Genomic DNA, 22,417 nt, shown 5'->3' on the forward strand with positions numbered 1-22,417 from the left:
GGAAGAGCCAGGAGAAAACCCAAAACATAAAATCCATAATTTCGGTGAATACGCAGTGGGCAGGCAAGTAATCCGAGACCGTGGCTCCGGGCCAGGGCGATGCGGGATAGAAACAGACACCATCCGGGGGCCGCTGGCTCTGCGGGTCACAGGTGGGTGATCCCGGGCACAGAGGGTTGCCAAGAACCTGCGGCGTGCGAGGGTAGCTGGCAGCGAGCATCGGTGCATTTTCAGTTGTTATGCAAACTCCGTGCCTCTTCGATGTCTTCTCTCCAGACGAAGTGCCAGCCCTAGCAGTGCTCATCGGGACTTCGGGTTTTTCTGTCTGTGTGTAAGTGGATCCCTGAGGGTTTGAACATGGGAGATGTTGTTTATGTTGCCTGCTTCTTGCGTTGAAGACTGGAGCGTAGTCATTTTGAAGGGTGAAATCCCCATTTCTGAAAAAATGGTATGGGTTTTTCTTTAAGTTATTTCCTGTCCACAGCCATGCCCAGACTCTTCCTCCTTTTAGGTAACCCTTCGGAACCAATGTCTTTCCCTCTCCGTATTAATTGCATCTCGATTCCTTCACTCTCCACCCATTCCCTTTTTAATCTCAACGAAATTTGCTTTGTGTCTCCCACAAACCTACTGCGCATTGCTGCTTCACTTCTAGGTTAAATTTCCTGCCTTCCTTTCAATGATACGATGGTGTCTCTCTTTTTTGCTAATTCTTCTCCCTTTCTAGTCTTTTCTGTGCCTCTTTTTTTTTTCTTTTAACTTGTACAAGATTTTAATTTAATTTTTGTACCTCTTTTTTTTATAGATAGATATGAGGCGTTGCACTCAGCGCTCCCTTTTCTTTCTGTACACAGTATACCCTTTGAAAAATTAATGATTTGGTTGGACGTTGTAGTTTTCTCGTAACCCCTGTAGGCCGATGGCTTCCAGAGCTGCAGCTCCCACTGTGGTCATGAGCGTGAGGTCCAGACCCAGGTTCCCAGCTAAATGTGGTCAGTAGTCGTGGATCCTTTTGAGAATTTGGTGAAAGCAGTAGACTACTGGCCTCTTCTGTCCGGACCCCAACCCTTCCCGTGTGTGTGTGTGTGTGTGTGTGCGTGTGCATTTACATGCAAACCTGCATATGGTTTCAGACGGTCACAGACCCCCTGACTTCCAGCAGCGAGAAGTCCTACATTTGGGTCTCCTACTGACACCTCCGTTTAACCCTTATGATTTCGTTCTTTTTTTTTTTTTAAATACTTTATTGATTTTTTACAGAGAGGAAGGGAGAGGGATAGAGAGTTAGAAACATCGATGAGCGAGAAACATCGATCAGCTGCCTCCTGCACACCCGCTACCGGGGATGTGCCCGCAACCAAGGTACATGCCCTTGACCGGAATCGAACCTGGGACTTTACAGTCTGCAGGCTGACGCTCTATCCACTGAGCCAAACCAGTCAGGGCATGATTTCGTTCTTAATGCAGATTTCTCCTCTTTCATGTTTCAGCTTAAAAAGTCTGTTACTATCCTCATTCACAGTCTCTCTCTATGCCTTGTTATATTTTCCCCCCCGAAAAGCCATTGCGATTCTCATTACTAATAGCTTTCCCCCGTATTTATTCTCTTATGTACTACTATAGTTTCTAGGTGATTTTTCTGTCTTTCACCAGGATCCCTTTCCGTTAGTCCAGTGGTCGGCAAACTGCGGCTCGCGAGCCACATGCGGTTCTTTGGCCCCTTGAGTGTGGCTCTTCCACAAAATACCGACTTCTGCGCATGGGCCACGAAGTTTCAATCGCACTGTACATGCGCGCCCGCACGTGGTATTTTGTGGAAGAGCCACACTCAAGGGGCCAAAGAGCCGCATGTGGCTCGCGATCCGCAGCTTGCCGGCCACTGCGTTAGTCCTACTTTACTACTGTGAGGTTAATTTAAAATTTTTTTTTTTTTTTTTTTTCACACAGCAAAGAAAATCTCACCCAGTACAGGAGGGTCTAAAACAGGGCCAGGGACTCTGCCACATGGCTGGGCTCCTGTCCTCATGTTAATCCCCAGAATGAATGAATCCCTTTGAAGCATTTTTACTTTTCGTGATTTCCTAATGACACTAAGTACATATGCTTATGTTTTTCCATTTCTTTATTGATCAGCTTATAGATAGTAGCGGTTAACTCTCCACAGTGAAAAAATGAAGATTTCTTCCCTTCCCTTGCCAGTGATTAGTTCCGCTGTTGGTTTCTTTTTCAAATCGAATCTGCCTTGGTCTCTCTAACTCTCCACTTTTTTAAGAGGAATACAGTTGTTTTGCACACTTTCCTGCCCCTTGTCTGCCGTTCTGCCACCTGGATTTGGCAGATGAACCGCTTCTCTATTTTCAGGGTTGTACATTGGCATTTGCAGTCTTTCTAGAAAGGTCATTAAACTGAAAATTTTTTTTAATTAAAAATTTTAGATGACAGTTTATACTCAGTATTATTTTTTATTCGTTTCCGTTGTATAGCATCGTGGTTAGCCAAACATACACTTTACAAAGTGTTCTCCATAATACTTCCATTTCCCACGGGGCACCATACATCGCTATTACAATATTAATGACGATACTTCCTGTGCGGTACTTTACAAACTGGCATCAATCTTTGTCTTTCTGTGTGCAGGTGACCTCAACCCTTGCCCTTGAATTCTTTTAAACCTTCGTATTAACCATTGGTAGTCTGTTTTCATAAAGATATGTGACTAGATACGATTTTTAGTGTTTTGGATTTTTATCCCATTTTATTTAGCTCAATTCTTAGTAGACCTTTTCCAAGACTTACCCAAAACTCTTAGATTTTTTTTTTTAGGAATTTTTTTTTTATTGCTTAAAGTATTACAAAGAGTATTCCATATGTCTCTTTTCCCCCCTCGCCCCCCCCCCCCCGCCCTTGACAATCCCCAGCCTCCCCTACCCCCCAGTGTCTTATGTCCATTTCTTAGATTTTTTAAAAATTTATTTCCTTAACCATTTCATTCTCTCTGATTTCTCTGGTCTTTGTGGGGGGCGGGACTTGTACTGGTCAGATGCTGGATCTCCTGTGCTTTTCCTAATGATACTTTTCTCTTTTGCGCCTTTTTTGTGCCTGTATTCTTGGTGATATTTTTAACTATATATTTTAGAGCAGTACCATCCAATAGAAATATAATATGAGCCACATATGTAATTTAAAGTTTTCCAATAGTCATATTAGCCACAGTCAAAAGAAATCGGTGAAGTTAATTTTAACAACATATTTTCTTTAACCCAGCCTATACAAAATATTATCATTTCAGCCTGAAATAAGTATACAGATTGTTAAGATCTTTTACATTCTGTTTTTCATAGTGAGTCTTCAGAATTTAATATGTGTTACACTTACAGAACGTTTCTGTTGAAACTAGCCCTGTTACAAGTGCTGAGGAGCCAGTCTTCGCCATGCATGGCTCCCGAATTGGACAGCACCGTAGCACATCTATTGAAACTTTAATTTTAATCTCTAACAGCCTTTTTGGGGTAATTATCCCTTTTTCATCATAGCTTATTCTGAATTCGTAATTGTATGACGAGTCTCTCTTGTTTGTCTTCCTTTGCCTGAATTATCTCCTTATGGGGCTGTATTTATCGTTTTACTGAAATATCTGGTAATCTTCAGGTACCTTGTTTACGGGCACATCCCCAGTAGGAGGTGTGCAGGAGGCAGCTGATCGATGTTTCTCTCTCAACGATGTTTCTAACTCTCTATCCCTCTCTCTTCCTCTCTGCGAAAAATCAATAAAATATATTAAAAAAAGGAAAAGAAAGAAAACATTGTTCTACAGGGCCTGTGTGGTCAGCCGTGAGTCATGTAAGTGGATCTTGCGGGTGTACTCAAAGTGGTGTTAGGATTCGATGGGGAGAGTGAGGAGGGAACGGTGGGGGGGTTTCATGGCCATAGGAATTAAACCATTTGTGCAGGAGAAAGTCAGTACGTAGCACCTAAGTCTGAAAAACGAAGAAGTATTAGTTGTTAAACAAGTTACTGGACTTAGAAGCATGAGATGAATACCAGTCAGTGTTGAAAGCAGTTGCTTCCGGGAGCAAAATCCGAAGCGAAGGTGGGGAACACGATTCCTGTTTTGTTATAGTATGATTTGGCTTTTTAAGCTGTGTGTGCATTTTATAACTTTAATTTCTTTTTCTTTTGAATAAGCCTGACACTGAGTTTGACCAAGTGAATGTTTACTATAGATGGTAAATCTTACTAGTCCAGTAAATACCTTTATCATCGTAACACGACGATCGTGTACTTTAGTTTCCTATTCCTATGCGTATGATTTCGAACGGGGGTGGGCAACCTTTTTGTGAGTGCGTGCCAAAACCAGCGAAATCTCTGACTCACAATTCTTCTGCGTGCCAACCCTAATTGTTTGAGAACATGTGACGCCTACTTGATATCTCTTAAGGTGTACGTATGTGAAGAACCTTGAAGAAATAATAAAATCCATTCGAACGACAAAAACACAGTATATGATGATGAAAAATACATTTATTTTTTAATGTATACATGTACACTGACAGTCCGACAGAAAACTTTATGACTCCGTTTAATATTATCAGTGGGACTTTGGCTGCCACATCACTGATGACAAGAGATTTTACATCAGGTTTCTATTTCGTGACCTTCAGAGATATGCACGAGCTACTGCTTTCATCCGTCAGGCTGCTACTATTACGAGACTTAACAAAATTCATCCCTGTGAACAAAGATTCACCATTGTAAATGGGAGATTATAAGAGAGGGTTTCGCGTGCCAGCAAAAGTGACTGGCGTGCCAGGGGTTGCCCGCCCCTGATTTCGAATATCCGTTTTTGATTCCTGCTCATTAATATTTGGCGTCCTCGGCTGGCTGTGATGAAAAGACATATTCTGAGAAACGTGAGTCAGTCCTATGTCGGTCTCCACGTAGGACTTCATTGAGTTCATGCCTATAAATAGCTCCCCAGTCACCCCGACTCTCTGAACGTTATAAAAGGGGGAGCAGGGAGCAGTAACTCAGAGCAGACGCAGGGAGTCGGAGCCATGAAAGTGTACAGGTCCCAGTTCAGCCTCCAGAGGCAGGATGGACCGAAAGTTGACCGCCTGCTCTTGTGAGTATGGTCCCTTGTCCCTTGTCTCGGCAGCTTTCTGATACCAAAACGTGACTGTCTTGTTTATATTGATCCTTCTTCGTTTGTATACGAATAGAGATGTGAAAGGCCCACATTACGTATGGAAAGAAAACCATGTTTATTCGGTTTTATTTTCTGACAAATTTCAGTAATATCGGAGCGTTACTGGATGTTATCAACCCAGAACATTCTTCCTCGTCTGCCCTCCTGCTTCATTATGTCAAAATGTAAAGCGCTCTTTATTTCCCGAACATTCTTCGTGACAGGGAAGGCTGAAGGAAATGCAGTTTTAAATGTTGGTATTTATGTTTTGCTCGCTTTAAAAAAAAAAAAATCAGTCTTGGAGTCAGCATACACGAAATAGGTGTTTGAATACATGCAAAGGCTACTAATCTCATTGGCCAGGGCTCTGTACATGTCTTTCCATGTGTGGACGCCTCCTTGGGGACTATTATGACATACGGACCAATCTTCGCAAGTTAGGGCACCCTTAATTGTAAATACCATCATTCAGTAGTTCTTGGAGATTCACTTCTCTCCTACCTGGCCTTCAGCTCTTGGTGTTAAAAGCAGTGTATTGCTTAGAGAAGTAACCCTCCATGTATAGTAAGAAATGAGCTGTCGTCTTAGAATGCTCTGTGGTTCAGCTGTGATCAGTGATCACATTATCATACATACGAATAACACTGGGTATTGATTTAATCAGCAGAAATCAGTATTTTCCCCTCTCTCTGTATTGGGGGAAGAGGCTTGTGTGTGGTGAGGGAATTGGAGAAGGTGTCTTCTTATTAGGAAGCCAGTAGATCAGCGGTTCTCAACCTGTGGGTCGCAACCCCTTTGGGGGGTCCAACGACCCTTTCACAGGGGTCGCCTAAGGCCATCAGAAAACATATATAATTACATACTCTTTTTGTGATGAATCACTGTGCTTTAATGATGTTCAATTTGTAACAGTGAAAATACATCCTGCATATCGGGTATTTACATGACGATTCATCACCGTTATGAAGTAGCAACGGAAATAATGTTATGGTTGGGTCACCACATGAGGAACTGTATTAAAGGGTCGCGGCATCAGGAAGGTTGAGAACCACTGCAATAGATAGTATCTAAAGTTAAAACGTAAGAAACGTCCGAAGGGCTGACAGTCATTGTCTCCGACGTGTGGGAAACGGGTGGGAAGGCGGGATCCCAGGATGCTGTGAAATAAATATAACGTGTGTAAGATGAAGCTGATTTTTTATTTCTGGGGGGAGTTACCTTTTATAAGCAGGAATGTCGTTGAGGTCCAGGTGGGGACTTGGGGACATTTGATTTGCTCTTTGACATATGTGTGTGGGAGGTAAGCAGCAAGCCGTGTGTTTTAGGGCCACACCCAGTAGGCCTCTGTAGGTTTTTAATAGAAGAAGAGCAGTAAGGATGGTTGCACTCTACTGGTTACTAAAGAAGGTATATATCAGACACCAAAGCGTCAAGATCCTGGTACCCACACTAGACAGACACACCTATGGACCAAAACACGCTGAAAGTTCAGAAATAGTCAACATGGAAAGCTGGCGTCTTAAATCGGGGCTCGCCACGGTTCAGTAAGTGGTGTATGGGGTGGAGCCCCACTTCACATCTCAAACCCAAGATGAATTTCAGATGAACTAAGGGCTTCATTGTGGAAGTATTAAAAGAAAGTGCCTAAGAAGGGTCCCAGGGCAGGTCACGGAAAGGCATAATACGACTGGATTTTCTCCATGAAAATTTAAAGCCCTATGACAAAACGAAGCTTGTATCTTTTCACCTAGCTAATACGTGTCAGTAGTGATGCTTAAGATGCAGGTAGAAAAGGCTTCCAAGGGGAATGGTGATAAAACCTTTATTGCAGTTGGTAATAACCATATTAGACTAACCCAGTGGTCGGCAAACTCATGAGTCAACAGAGCCAAATATCAACAGGACAACGATTGAAATTTCTTTGGAGGGCCGAAACCGGTTTGGCTCAGTGGATGGAGCGTCAGCCTGCGGACTGAAAGGTCCCGGGTTTGATTCCGGTCGGGGGCATGTGCCTGGGTTGTGGGCACATCCCCAGTGGGAGATGTGCAGGAGGCGGCTGATCAATGTTTCTCTCCCATCGATGTTTCTGGCTCTCTATCTCTCTCCCTGCCTCTCTGTGAAAAAGTAATAAAATATATATTAAAAAAAAAAATTTCTTTGGAGAGCCAAATTTTTTAAACTGAAACTATATATAGGTAGGTACATTGTTCTTAACTTAATTAGGGTACTCCTAAGGCTTAGGAAGAGCCACACTCAAGGGGCCAAAGAGCCGCATGTGGCTCGCGAGCCGCAGTTTGCCGACCGCGGGGCTAACCTGTCCTATTATAGGCTGCTTAAATTATGGTCAGGTAAACAGTGGGATGCTACACAGTCAAGAAAAATACAGATGCAAAACTATACTTAGTGCCTTAGGATACCTTTTACAATATATCAAAGGGGAGAGAGGAAAACATTTCAGAATGGTAGGTCAGTATTGCATTTTTTTTGCTTTTTTAACGTTTATTGTTTTATATAAGGAAGAGTCTGGAAGGATGAATCCCAAAATGTTAGTTATAGTTCCCTCTGCATCTGAGACTTCAGATAACTTAAACTTTATTTCTTCTTACTTAACTATGGGGCTTCCCCTTCCTCTTTTTTTTTTTTTTTTTTTCCACTTAGGAAACTTTCATCGAGCTATCCTTAAGACCGGCCATTGCCTTTTCTGAAATTTTGTTTTACTTGTGCAGTGACGATTTTGCGTCATGCTTTAGGGAAGGACATTGATATCCAGAATTTCTTTTTCCTCTTTGAGGGATTAAAATAACTCCTTGGTGATGAAAGTGGATGCGTTATTTGGAAAATGCATTGATCTGCAACACTTTCTTCATGACAAGTACAGAATAAAGTGAGATATTAGCGTGACGTGCTGAAGCGGTCAGCCAGAAGTGACTCTACCAAGAGAAATTATCTTCATTTATATGAGACTGATAGGTCACCTCTATCCAAAGGGGCCCCTATCAGGTGTGTGGGGAGGAGATGTTGATTGCAGATTGCATGCGCTCCTTCACTTTGTATTTGAATCAGAAATGAGGTGCACACAGGTTCATTGCAAAAGAAACAGGTTTTGTTTGTTTGTTTTTAAATATATTTTACTGATCTTTTTTACAGAGAGGAAGGGAGAGGGATCGAGAGTTAGAAACATCGATGAGAGAGAAACATCGATCAGCTGCCTCCTGCACACCCCCTACTGGGGACGCGCCCGCAACCCAGGTACATGCCCTTGACCGGAATCGAACCTGGGACCCTTCAGTCCGCAGGCCGACGCTCTATCCACTGAGCCAAACCGGTCAGGGCAAGAAACACGTTTTTCATGAGTCGCCGTTGCTGCCTGTTATCAACTTTTTTTTTTTTTTTTTTTTCTCATTTCAGGCAACTTCAAGAGCAGCAGCGGCAGAAGGAGCTGGAGAGAGAAAGGATGGAGAGAGAGAGGATGGAGAGGGAGAGGCTGGAGAGGGAGAGGCTGGAGAGGGAGCGCCAGGAGCAGGAGCAGCTGGAGAGGGAGAGACAGGACCGCCTGGAGCGGGAGAGGCAAGAGCGGGAGCGGCTGGAGAGACTGGACCGCGAGAGACAGGAGCGGGAGCGCCAGGAGCAGCTGGAGCGGGAGCAGCTGGAGCGGAGAGTGCCCGCCGCTGGTAAGACGCGGGCACGCCCCTCCGTGGTCTGTATCTGAGCTTGGACGGTGGGAGACCTTTGGTGCCACGGGGGCGTTTGACGCTGGGGAGGCCCGGGATGAAGCAGTAGGATGGGGAATTAGGAAACGCACACGGTTGCTACTTGCACAGTTCCTTTTTATTCCTCTCTGCTGCTTTTTCGCTTGGAGACGTACAGAACACTCCTGGGAATTTGTAGTCTGGCATTCTCCTTCTTCCAGCTCCCTATACGTCGGCTCTAAAGTCGAAGTGTTTTTTATGAGATTTTTTTATAGCGGAGGGACTTGGGCTGGTAGTTCCCTCTCGAGGTTGCTTTAAATGGTCTCGGACGCCTTGGGACCATAGTGCCGTTCGGCAAGAGTGTATTCCTGAGGCTTCGGAGGAATTTAAAAGCGGGAGGCGAAAAAACAGTCCCCCCTCACACGGACTAGTTATTTCAGAATTTTTTTTTTTTTTTTAATGCTGTGGAAATGACTAAATGATGGCATTCATTGCAAGACCCACCGGTGAAGATATGACTGAAAGGTTGAGGCCTGGTTCCGTTCATTAAAATGAACACTTATTGTAGGATTTAATAATTCGTCTTTATTCCGCATGGCCTCTAGGGGAAGTCTCAGGGCGGGTTGGATAAAATATGGGTTTGTTGTCTGAGTGAATTATCTGCCTTCACCTGCCCAGTTATTTTCTGGGGTGATAGCCGAATGGAACAAAACTTGCCCATAAATAAGCATTGAGTAGGGGGGTTTCCAGCCCTTTACAATAAACATTGGCCAGTTTGGCTGTTTGGTGTTTAAAAAGGAAAAAACAAACAAACAAACAGTTGAACGTATTGATCCGTTTATGGTCCTTCATCGTATAATCTTAATGTGCTTTCGGAGGACCCAGGAAGGACAATTAAGAAGGCAGGTGCTGTGTTTCCCTTGTAAAGGGTGGGCTTACCCAGTTCATCGGTCTGTTCATTCGGTGGAAGGAACACGTGATTCATCCTCCTCTGGGTGTCAGGATGCGCGCACAAGCGCAAGCATTCTGGGGCGGGAGTCGCACGCGGCCCCCCGATGCTCTGTACTAACTGTAGTCGACTTTGATACACTGTGTCTGAGTGCTGGTGTTGTGGCTTTACTACCTCCCTTTTTCTCTCTCCTTTTTTTATCCTGTCTTTCGCCGCTGCTTTCCACCTCTGTCCAGCGCCACCTCCCGCCGGGGCCAGTGGCCAGCCTCCTCCGGCACCGCCTCCATCCCACGCCACAGGCATCTCAGCTCCAGTGCCAGAGGCCACTCCTGATTACGCTGGAGTGACCGCCCTGCCACCCGCCCCCACCCCCCCGACGCCCCCCCTGCGGCACCCCGCCACCCGTTTCGCCACCTCCCTGGGGTCCGCCTTCCACCCGGTCCTCCCCCATCACGCCACCGCGCCTCGGCCCCCCAGCAAAAACTCTCGGCCTTCTTCCCCCGTGAACGCCCCCCCTTCCCAGCCCCCCGCTGCGAAGCCCGGTGCCTGGTCGGCTTCCAGCTTCTCGCCCCTGCCCCCGTCCCCCCCGATCATGATCAGCAGCCCCCCCGGCAAAGCGACGGGGCCCCGGCCTGTCCTCCCTGCTGCTTGCGTGTCCTCTCCTGTGCCCCCAAGGCCTCCCTCCCCGGCAGCGCCCAGTGGGCTGCTGGACGCGGTCACCCGCCCCCCCGTGTCTCCACCGCCTACCTCAGGGCCAGCGCCGCCGCCACCGCCCCCCCTCGCACCCCTGGCACACTGTGGCCCGCCGGCTTCGCCTCCTCCGGGCACCCCTGTTGCCTCAACTCCCTCCTCCAAGCCTAGTGTTCTCCCTTCTCCCTCTGCAGCTGCCCCTGCCTCTGTGGAGACTCCTCTAAACTCTGTGCTGGGAGACTCCTCTGCTTCTGAGCCAGGCTTGCAGGCAGCCCCTCAGCCGGCCGAGACGCCAGCCCCACCGGGTAAGGCTCCCCGCGAACCCTCCCCCCACCCCCCCACCCGCGATCGCTGCCAACAGCTGGAACCGGGGAGGCGGTGTGGATCCTTTAGGCCAGAGCACCATCTCCTTCCTAACGTGGGAAAGGTTAAAGGGGTGTTGTTTTCCGTCGGGTGAACTGCGTGGGGAGGATCCCGGGGGGGAGTGTCCTCGTGGAGCTAGAGGTTGGCATCTGCAGCGGGATCATCATTGTCCAGTGATGAAGGGCCTCCTCGGTGCATTCCTTCTCAATTGCACCGAGAAAGCGTTCCAGGCCACACGCGAGGTGCATAGTAACTGTGTGATCAGCCCGGTCTTCCTTTCGTGTCTGGAAAATTTACAGGGAGATGCTTAATGTTTAGTGCCCGGCTGTAGTCGTTACATGTCATCCTAGGGCAGTGATGGCGAACCTTTTGAGCTCCGCGTGTCGGCATTTTGAAAAACCCTAACTGAACTCTGGTGCCGTGTCACAGATAGAAATGTTTTGATATTTGCAACCATGGTAAAACAAAGACATTTTTGATATTTATTTTATGTATTTAAATGCCATTGAACAAAGAAAAATCAACCAAAAAAATGAGTTCGCGTGTCACCTCTGACACGCGTGTCATAGGTTCGCCATCACTGGCCCAGGGTCTCCTCTGCAGCAGTTCTGGCCGTGGACCCTGTTTCGCCTCAGTCTTCCTTTCCTGAGTTGGGGTTCCCGTACTGGACGTCCAGGGGTGGTGCTCCCCTAACCCCGTGGAGCAGCCTGGCTTTGCAGGAGGGGTGGAGAGCATGGCGGGCTTGCTGTCTGCCCCAGAGAGTTCCATGGTCCAGAATTACAAGAAGTGTCCGGCTACAGGGGTAGATGAGAGAGAATAGCATCTGCCACAGTTATCCCTCCCACAGCCCACCCCATGCATGACTGTTGCTGTCATGGTAACAGGGAAGGGAGGATGTAATCTTCAAAGTATGGGTATGGGTTCGTTCGTGTTCTCTCTCTCTCTCTCTCTCTCTCTCTCTCTCTCTCTCTCTCTCTCTCTCTCTCTCTCGTTAATCCTTGCCAGTGGATATCTTTTCCATTGATTTTCAGAGAGAGTGGGAGGGAGGGAGAGAAGAGAGAGAGAGACATCTATGTGAGGGAGACACATCAACTGGTTGCCTACTGCTTGCCTTCCACATGTACCCCAACCCGGGGTGGGGGACGAACCTGTAACCCAGGTGTGTGCCCTTGACTAGGAATCGAACCTCTGACCCTTTGGTGCACGGGCCGATGCTCTAACCACCGAGCAGCACCAGCCAGGGCTAAGTATGGATTATTTCTGTGTAGAGGAGGACCTGGCTCTGTAAGTAAATAAGAAGGTGTTTCGCAAACCTCCTGCCCCTTTAAAAATAGGATTTAGCAAGAATTACAGAAAGGAGTAGGACGACAAATTGGTGCTTACCAACAGTGTTATAAGTCTGGATTTAAACACACTTTTTTTTTAAAAAAAAATATTTGTTCTCAAGATAAAGTAATAAGTCTCATTATTGCTGCATATATATTTTTTCTTGTGGACTTTCTCGGATTTGCATAAACATGTTGAGCCAAAATTCTAGTTTAGTATCACTGTGACAGTAATGCCGGACAGAGAGGCACAATTATAGCTCGATGGTCAGACAGCCTACCTGCAGCAGCCTTAGCAGTAACCCCTGAGAGAGTGACAGCCCCTGGGAGAGTGACAGCCCCGGGAGAGTGACAGCCCCTGGGAGAGTGACAGCCCCTGGGAGAGTGACAGCTCCTGGGAGAGTGACAGCCCCTGGAGGAGAGTGACAGCTCCTGGGAGAGTGACAGCCCCTGGGAGAGTGACAGCCCCTGGGAGAGTGACAGCTCCTGGGAGAGTGACAGCCCCTGGGAGATTGACAGCCCCTGGGAGATTGACAGCTCCTGGGAGAGTGACAGCCCCTGGAGGAGAGTGACAGCTCCTGGGAGAGTGACAGCCCCTGGGAGATTGACAGACCCGGGAGAGTGACAGCCCCTGGGAGAGTGACAGCCCCTGGGAGAGTGACAGCCCCTGGAGGAGAGTGACAGCTCCTGGGAGAGTGACAGCCCCTGGGAGAGTGACAGCCCCTGGGAGAGTGACAGCCCCTGGGAGATTGACAGCCCCGGGAGAGTGACAGCCCCTGGGAGAGTGACAGCCCCTGGGAGAGTGACAGCCCCTGGGAGAGTGACAGCCCCTGGGAGAGTGACAGCCCCTGGGAGAGTGACAGCTCATGGGAGAGTGACAGCTCCTGGGAGAGTGACAGCCCCTGGGAGAGTGACAGCTCCTGGGAGAGTGACAGCCCCTGGAGGAGAGTGACAGCCCCTGGGAGAGTGACAGCCCCTGGGAGAGTGACAGCCCCTGGGAGAGTGACAGCTCATGGGAGAGTGACAGCTCCTGGGAGAGTGACAGCCCCTGGGAGAGTGACAGCCCCTGGGAGAGTGACAGCCCCTGGGAGAGTGACAGCCCCTGGGAGAGTGACAGCTCCTGGGAGAGTGACAGCCCCTGGAGGAGAGTGACAGCCCCTGGGAGAGTGACAGCCCCTGGGAGAGTGACAGCCCCTGGGAGAGTGACAGCCCCTGGGAGAGTGACAGCTCCTGGGAGAGTGACAGCTCCTGGGAGAGTGACAGCCCCTGGGAGAGTGACAGCTCCTGGGAGAGTGACAGCCCCTGGGAGAGTGACAGCCCCGGGAGAGTGACAGCCCCTGGGAGATTGACAGCCCCTGGAGGAGAGTGACAGCCCCTGGGAGAGTGACAGCCCCTGGAGGAGAGTGACAGCCCCTGGGAGAGTGACAGCCCCTGGGAGAGTGACAGCCCCTGGAGGAGAGTGACAGCCCCTGGGAGAGTGACAGCCCCTGGAGGAGAGTGACAGCCCCTGGGAGAGTGACAGCCCCTGGAGGAGAGTGACAGCCCCTGGGAGAGTGACAGCCCCTGGGAGAGTGACAGCCCCTGGGAGAGTGACAGCTCCTGGGAGAGTGACAGCCCCTGGGAGAGTGACAGCCCCTGGGAGAGTGACAGCTCCTGGGAGAGTGACAGCCCCTGGAGGAGAGTGACAGCCCCTGGGAGAGTGACAGCTCCTGGGAGAGTGACAGCCCAATGGACTCTCCTTGAAACACTTTGTTTTCAGCTTGTGTAACTGCCCAAAGGCAGCAGTTTCAGAAGATGTACCTCCCAGTGTGCAAATAGCATTTTATTTGCCCCAAAACACCCCTTTGAAGCCTGAAGGGAAGGGGTACCCACTAGTGCAGTTTTCTGATATTAAGATCTTGTTCGCTCTCTTTGGGATTTGAGGAGAGTTGGACATTTTTCTCTTACCCCCCATCTTCTAGGCTAAAAAAAAAAACAAAAAAACCACCTCTGTACTTTGTCTATATCACTGAATGATTTCTGGTGGTGATTTGGCGCTTTTACTTTGTCCTAGTCGAGTCCTTAACTTCAGTGGTTCTCTGTATTCTCGCTACACATTGGAATGCGATGGGGAATAATTGAAAATGTTGATGCCTGGGACCCACCGACCTTTCTGTTCTCAGGCTAGCCACTTCGGCTGTCTATGTACAAGTCAATATATGTCTTTGCTGTTGTAGAATTTATTGAATTTACGATTTACACAGATTTTTGGGGGTCTGGTATTTCAAATAGTACCTACTGCCATCATATACATTGCCCCCGCCTCCCCTTCCCCCCGGGGTGCTGCCTCCCTTCCAAATTTTATAAGCATTTATTTTGTTTACTAAATCCCCACGAACATAAAATAAACTCTAATTAGGTGCTCTGTGGCATAGCTCTATCAGTAAAGCTCTAATACTACAGCCAGTAGTTATGCACTGTGGCTTCACATGTTGGTATCGTTTTAATACTGACCCAGGCTCTCAACATGATGGTAAATGAAACTCGTCAATAAGGTAGCAGCAGTCCGAGTCGCCCGTTCGGCTTGGCATGATGCTCTGCCCACGGGCCCACGTGGGTGCTGTCGTCTGTCGTATACTGTTGCCGGTCTCATTGTGCGTTTCTTTCTCTCAGGCCTTGTCTTGGGACCACCTGCGCCTCCACCCCCTCCTCCGCTCCCACCAGGTCCTGCCCAGGCTCCAGGGGCGCCCCCTCCTCCCCCAGGACCGCCCCCTCCTCCTCCACTTCCAGCCTCAGGGCCTCCGCCTCCCCCTCCTCCGCCCCCTCTTCCGAACCAGGTGCCCCCTCCTCCCCCGCCTCCCGCTCCTCCTCTCCCTGCCTCTGGATTTTTTATGGGATCCGTGTCCGAAGATAATCGCCCCCTAACTGGACTGGCGGCTGCAATTGCTGGAGCAAAACTTAGGAAGGTGTCACGGGTAAATGCGATTTCCAAATTACTGTATTTTTTTATGTCTGTCTCGTTCTCTCTCAATGTCTATCTTGTTCTTTCTCAATGTCTGTCTCCTTGTTTCTCAGTGTTTGAAAGACTGACTTGCTTGTGCTCTAATTTTATGAATCCTAGGTTAATAACTTCATTCATTTAAAAAAAAATGGAAAGAATTTAAGTTTATGGAAAAGTTGCAAGAATAATACAGCTTCTGAAAACCCACCACCCAGACTCGCCACTTAACATCTGACTCTTACTTCTTTTATTCTTTTTTTCCTCTGAGTATGTTTCTTTTACATACACATGTGCGCGCGCACACCGCGCGCATTTCTCTTTGTCTGAATTGCGAGGAAGTCAGGGATAACAGGCCCCTCTTTCCCTAAACGCCTCACTGAGCAAGGACATTCACTTGCATGACCACAGTGCAGTTATCCAAATCAGGACCTGTTGTCGCTGGAATGCTACCACCTACAGATCTATTCCAGTTCTATCTGTGTCCAGTAATGTCTTCTACGACAGTTTTTTTTTCTAGCCCAAGACCACCACCCATTCTATGTAGTTCTTGTGTCTCTTTACTTTGCATTAATCTGTAGCAATTCTTCAAACTTTCATGATACTGACTTTTTAAAAATATATATTGTTATTGATTTCAGAGAGGAAGGGAGAGGGAGAGAGAGAGATAGAAACATCAGTGATGAGAATCATGGATCGGCTGCCTCCTGCACACCCCACACTGGGGACCGAACCCACAACCCAGGCATGTGCCCTGACCGGGAATCGAACCGTGGCCTCCTGGTTCGTAGGTCGACCCTCAACCCCTGAGCCACGCCGGCCGGGCGATACTGGCATTTTGACAGCTAGAAAACCGTTATTTTGTAGCTCATCCTTCAGTTTGGTTCATCTGATGTTTTCTCAAGACTAGATTCAGGTTATGTGTTCTGGGGCAATTATTTTTTCACCCCCAATATGTCCTTTTCCGTGTATCCCACACAGGGACATGCGATATATTCTCCCCATGTTTACTGATGCGAACTTGGAGAAAACTTCCCTTGCTCTGTAAGGTCCATGCTCTTCACCCCCATTGGTTCTTAAGGAGGTTGCAAAATAGATGTCTTATAGAAATGGCTGCTGCTGTATCATTCTGGTTTGAGTGTCATGTACCGGTAAAGCGCGGTATTGCTTAACCTCGGAGCTTACCATCTATGTGTGTTTCGTTAAGATGGAGGACGCCTCTTTCCCAAGCGGGGGCAGTACCGTTGGCGTGAATTCGGCCTCGTCCAAAGCCGACACGGGTCGTGGGAACGGACCCCTTCCTCTAGGGGGCAGTGGTTTGATGGAAGAAATGAGTGCCCTGCTGGCCAGGAGGTAAGCGAGCAATTGTGTGGGCGTGTCCGGAACTGGGAGCGTTTCCTTCATTTCCTCTCAAATATAATTTATCTGGATTCAGTTCTTCCCTCGCGGAGTCGTTTTTATACAAAGAGATGATTTAAAAAAAAAAAAAAAAAAAAAGAATCCAATTTACCTTCCGTTTTAGGAGGAGAATTGCCGAAAAGGGGTCAACAATAGAAGCAGAACAAAAAGAGGACAAAAGTGTAAGTTACTAAAGACCCGGGAGTGTGAGGCTCAGTCACAGGTCACTCAGGAAATTCTGGCAAAGATGGGTGTGAACTGCACGTGAACTTGAGATTGCTTCTTTTTTTATTCTTCAGGCGGTAAGATAGCAGTGCTTATGCATTTTTGATGATATTCCTAGTCAGATGGGTTGACTACCCGGGGTGGAGGGGGAAGCCCTAGGTTCAAATCTGTAGAGTTTAATTCTGTACCTAAGTTTATCATTAAAGGAGCAGGAGCGGGTTCAGTCCGATAACCTTACGGAGCCTCTCCCGCCACCTCCGCCGCGCTCGCCAGCCGTGAGCCCCACTTCTGGCGGAGCAGCGCTCCCCCTGTGGGAGCGCACTGACCACCAAAGGGCAGCTCCTGCATGGAGCGTCTGCCCCCTGGTGGTCAGTGCGCATCATAGCAACCGGTCGTTCCGGCATTCGGTCAATTTGCATATTGGGCTTTTATTATATAGGATGAGCAAATGACCTTCTACTAGATCAGCGGTTCTCAACCTGTGGGTCACGACCCCTTTGGCGGTCGGAACGACCCTTTCACAGGGGTCGCCTAAGACCATCCTGCATATCAGATATTTACAAGACGATTCATAAGAGTAGCAACATGACAGTGATGAAGTAGCAACGAAAATAATTTTATGGCTGGAGGTCCCCACAACATGAGGAACTGTATGTAAAGGGCCAGAAGGTTGAGAACCACTGGACTAGATGGTGGTGGTGGTTTGGTTTTGGTTTTGTTTTTCCTCTTAGGGTGCCCGTTTCCTTGCATTTAAAATGAAAGAATAATAAGACTACAGCAGCAGCGTTTCCGTAGATGTTTGCCCTGGGAGCCTGCAGTTGGTTATTAGCTGGGCTCCCCTCCCAGTTCAGCCGGGCGAACTCTGCTGTATCTGTTCCGTGGATTGGTGTTGAACACAGAATAGGATGGTTTTTCCCGAAACACTGGGCCTTCTGGGCTGCCACCCCCCGTCTGGCGGGACAGCGTTGGCTAGTGCAGGTCTCAGTGAGAGCCCGAGGGAAGGCGTTCCGGGGGCACCGGAGGGCACGCGGCGAGGAAAGGGAGAGAAGGGAGAGGGGAGAAGTGGGAAGTGGCGGGAAGGATATTGGGAACAGAAGGGCTAGCCCCGACTCTGTCCGCAGGTGTGGATGCTATTAACACGTATTTCTGTGTGTTTAGGAGGACGCGGAGCCCGTCGTTTCTAAGGCCTCTTCCACAAGTACCCCTGGTAAGGGCACGAGACCTGGCTCACCCTCTCCCAGCGTCCTCTCTCTGGTCACGCCCTCCGTTTCCCCAGGGGTGGGTCAGGTGACCGCGGGGTCACTAAAACGTGAGAATTTCTGTTCACCCTTGAGATCGCGGCCTGTTTTTTCCCTCCGCCCTCTGCGATGATGCCAGAAGCAGCTGTTCATTTCTTTTTGCTGTTGGGGGGACCTGTTGAGACCCCACGTTTTCCTCTGATGGTTCGTTCTTTGGAAAATCGTAATGTTTACACATTTTGTGGGTTTCGTTGGTAACGACTCAAGGTTATTCACTAAAACAAAGAAAATGCATTCGTAGGTGAAAGGGAAGTGTTTCTTAATAATTAATTCTTTTTTTAAAAAAATATATTTTTATTGATTTCAGAGAGGAAGGAAGAGAGGGGGAGAGAGAGAGAAACATCAGTAATGAGAGAGAATCATTGATTGACTGCCTCCTGCACACCCCCCACAAGGGATCGAGCCCGCAACCCAGGCATGTGCCCCCTGACTGGAATCGAACCCGCGACCCTTCATTCCGCAGGCCGATGCTCTATCCGCCAAGCCAAACCGGTCAGGGCTAATAATTGGTTCTTATAGATTGAGCATGTTAACCAGCATTAAGTCTTATTTCCAAACATTCTCAAAATGGGAAGGTTGTCATTTTAACCATTCATTTGGCTCATGGTGATAATTGAGGAAATAAAGCTTCTAATTTGTAAAGGGGGAGGGGGATGTAAAAACCATTTGGAAACATTCTTGAATTCAGTGAAATTTTTAAAAGTATATTTTTATTGATTTCAGAGAGGAAGGGAGAGGGAGAGAGAGATGGAAACATCAATGTTGAGAGAAAATCATTGATTGGCTGCCTCCTGCTCTCCCCCTACCGGGGATCGAGAGCACAACCCGGGCATGTGCCCTTGACTGGGAATCGAACCCAGGACCTTTCAGTCCGCAGGCTGACGCTCTGTCCACTGAGCCAAACCAGCTAGGGCCTTACACGCTTTCTTAATTTAAAATACTTTATACTACTTCTTTCTAACGACTTAAAAATATCCTGCTCTTACTCTGATGATCCTGTCTTATCAGAGAAACTTCTTCCCATCCGGTGCGTAGGATTAATAGCATTTTAGATGTAACCATCTAAGCATATCCCCGAGAAACGTGTCATCCTTGCTCATTCTCCTCATTTTAAGGTCTGAAACTGTGCCAATCGGAACCCTTACCAATTTTAACTACAGTTCAGAACTGAAATTAAAAAAGTTTCTTACTTAACCTAGATTACTGCCCTCCCCTGTATAATGGGGTTTAGTGTTTTATGACTTGCTTTACAGTAACTCCGGGAGCGTGTCGGGTATTGAATAATTTCTCCTCTTTATTTTTGAAGAACCAACAAGAAAACCATGGGAAAGAACCAACACCATGAACGGCAGCAAGTCTCCTGTGATATCCAGGTATGAGCGTGTTTCTAGTGCATTTTTATCTGAGAAGAAATTGACGTCTGCACCTTGACCGCAGAAAGAAGATGGGATGGTAGGTTTGACGCTGTAGGGTGGAGCCAGTGAAACACCCGCGTTCCTGTGGCTGCTGGACAGGCGCTGTGCCCCTTTGAATGTCACCGGTGATTTGTTTAAATTGTCTAAATTCTGCCCGCTGCTTGCTCCCGGCCAGGCTGCCTGACCTGTAAGAGAGCTTTTATTCCTCCCAGTTTTTTTTATTTTGAAAGATTCAAAACGACAGAAAAGCTGAAAGAACAGTACAGTGACCCCCCATATCCCCATCGCCTAAATATGCCAATTATTATTACTAACATGTTGCCACATGTGCTTGGGTTCGTGTCTGCCCGCCCATCCACCCAGTTTTCCCTCTGAATAGTTAGAAGGCAGTTTGCAGACCTTTGCTGCTTTCCCCTGAATACTTCTGCATTTTTCCTGAGCACCAGAACATCCTTCGACGTAGCCCCGATCGTGTTAACCGCTCTCAAGAAATTTAGCGCTGAACCATAATTTACAGAATAATACATTCACCTTTTCCCGCTAGCCCCGGTGGCATCCTGTATTTTGTAAATGACGTTTTTGAACGAAGCTTATGTTTTAACACTGAAAAGCGGCTGGAGAGAAAAAACCGTGATGTTTATGAGAGAGCAAAATGAAGCCTAAAATTTTGAATTTGTAAAGTAGGAAGACTTCGGGTCCTCTCCGTTGAAACTTCTCATTATAGTCAAGTTAGGAAAGAGAGTGCCCGGGCACAAGACGGATTAATTCGTGTTCCTGCAGGTGGCCGTGTGTGTGTGTGGTCAAGGAAAGTCGCTATTCCTTAGCGAGGCGTGCTTTATTATAACTGAGTTCATATCTCAGGTCTCGAACAGAGACGAAACTTTTTTGTTTTTTGTTTGTGAGATAATTTAAAGGTCTCCCAGGAACAAAAGCTATTTTCCTCGAGACGAAAGAGTTTTGCGTTTGTGTGGTTTTATTTTTGCCTTTTCTTTTTGAGCTAGTTGCCTTGTTTCTGCCTCAGAAAAAGCAAAATTGACTCTACTTACAGAAATCTGATAAACAAAAACACAAGGGTGGACCTCAGAGTGTCACAGATCTGTTCTGGGTTAGCCTGAATCTGAATTTCCATCTGTGTTCCCAGCGGCCCTTCCGGATGACAGAGCAGGTTTGCAGGGGACGCGATGCTTTAAGCACCGCAAAGGAAAACAGGGATTTTTGAACAGAAAGATGCTTTGAGTTCCCGAAGGGACTGAGAGCGGAATCTGTTTGATTTTAGAGGAAGATGCGCAGCTTGCTTTGGGCGGGCCTGTTTTCTCGGGAGAGTGGGGAAATGGCCCGTTAAGTTCCCAGGTGCCTAGTGATGGAGGCTTTGAATGCATGTCCGGTAGCTGGTACCGCCTCTCTTCAGCGCGGTAGGAAGCCGGCTGTGTCACGGACACATCAGAGAACAGAACTGTGATGTGCCCTTTGTCCTTTGAGGGTGTAGATCAAGCGTGTCAAACTCGTGGCCAGTAAAGGAATGAGGCATGTGGCCCGCCGGCTGCGAGTTTGACATGCTTGGGGCGGGGAGTCGTTCTTTCTCCTCTTTGCCGCTCTTCATCCCTATCTCGTCGATAGGAATCCCATGGCGGGCTTGCCTGCAGCTACCCCTGAATTCACGCAGAAGTATCTCAGAGGGGACACGGAAGAGGGCCTCCCCAGGGAATATGTTTCTCGATGTGGTTGGGGGTTTGTTTAGCGCAGGAGTGGGGGCTGTCTGGCCGGCAGGCCGCACGAGGCCCGCGAAGTCATGTGGTCTGGCCCTGCCAAGGCCGGAGGGGTGAGTTCATGAGACGTCTGACCGGATGGAGCGGACTGATTCTCAAGTTGATAATTCGGTGTGGCCCGTGGATGATGTGATCAGTGTCCAAGTGGCCCTTGGCAGAAAGAACAGGTTCCCCACCCCTGATTTAGTGAATGAAAAGTTACTTCTGGGAAGATTTTTTCAGACTTCTAAAAGGCATTTTAATGTGTCCTGAAGGCCACCATTGGAAAAGCATCTTCACATAGATGAGTGGAATATTGGCTCTTTCTATCCAGGACCCCGGTAGGTGGTGTTCCATTCCTGTTCTGAACTAGGAATTCCAAAAGGCCCAGCTACTCCCTGACCAGTCGTACACCTTTTCATAGAGTCGGTCCAGCCTCTGATGCGCATGGTGGAGGTCTTCACGTTCCACCGCGGACACTGTTAAACCAGAAGCCGTTTTTAAAATATGCTTAAGAGACGAAGAACGGTATTGCTTTTCTTCCGAAGTGATCTCCCCTGTTCCTTCTGAAAAGCAGGTCCATCCGCCGTTTTAGGTTTTTATGGGAGTGCGCCTCATCCTCGCACGGTAGCGAGGATCCCCATTTCTCTTGTGGATACCCATGTCGTCATTCCGTGCACGGCAAAATGGGTTCATATCCTCTGTTAACCGTTCATTTAGAGGGTTAATGGAATACCGCATGATGCTGTGTGTGTTAAGATGTCAGGTAGTGGCGTAAAAGCAAAAATGGCGTCGTCAAAATGCTCTGGACGCTGCCTGGAATATCATGTTGGAAAGTGTGTGTTTTCTTTAAGAGCTTACAGGTTCTCATCAAGCAAGAGCTTACAGATCTTGTATTCAGGACGGGGAAAATGACCTTTGCCTGCCTCCTGATCAGAATTTGTTCTGTATCCTTCAAGCCACAGTGGCTTTGACTGTGCTTTTATTTGAGGCTGGATAGCTTTATGTTCACTCCAATAGAAATGTCTTCTGCGTTTTGATACTTGCTGAATCTCTGTGTTGCAGATTTTCCCGTGTCTGCCATCTATAAACAGAACGATTTTTTTAAAAAAAATTTCTGATTAAGTAAACAGTAGCCTCACACAATTAGAATTCGTT

At 47.8% G+C, this 22,417-nt stretch overlaps 1 protein-coding gene across 5 annotated transcripts in view; it reads left to right on the forward strand.

Annotated features, from left to right (window-relative positions):
- Positions 1-22,417, forward strand: part of ENAH (ENAH actin regulator) — a 113,507-nt gene that overhangs the window by 82,030 nt on the left and 9,060 nt on the right. For 4 of the 5 annotated variants that reach the window (XM_036354625.1, XM_036354628.1, XM_036354629.1 and 1 more), the window contains 7 exons: positions 8,594-8,856; positions 10,708-10,818; positions 14,854-15,155; positions 16,386-16,531; positions 16,701-16,758; positions 17,960-18,008; positions 19,406-19,472. In XM_036354625.1, the coding sequence (XP_036210518.1) occupies positions 8,594-8,856; positions 10,708-10,818; positions 14,854-15,155; positions 16,386-16,531; positions 16,701-16,758; positions 17,960-18,008; positions 19,406-19,472 (996 nt within the window). The remainder of the gene's footprint in view (positions 1-8,593; positions 8,857-10,707; positions 10,819-14,853; positions 15,156-16,385; positions 16,532-16,700; positions 16,759-17,959; positions 18,009-19,405; positions 19,473-22,417) is intronic. The other variant, XM_036354631.1, reaches the window with a different exon arrangement.

This window comes from Myotis myotis, unplaced genomic scaffold, assembly GCF_014108235.1.
Source record: "Myotis myotis isolate mMyoMyo1 unplaced genomic scaffold, mMyoMyo1.p scaffold_m19_p_21, whole genome shotgun sequence".
Taxonomy (NCBI): Eukaryota; Metazoa; Chordata; class Mammalia; order Chiroptera; family Vespertilionidae; genus Myotis; species Myotis myotis.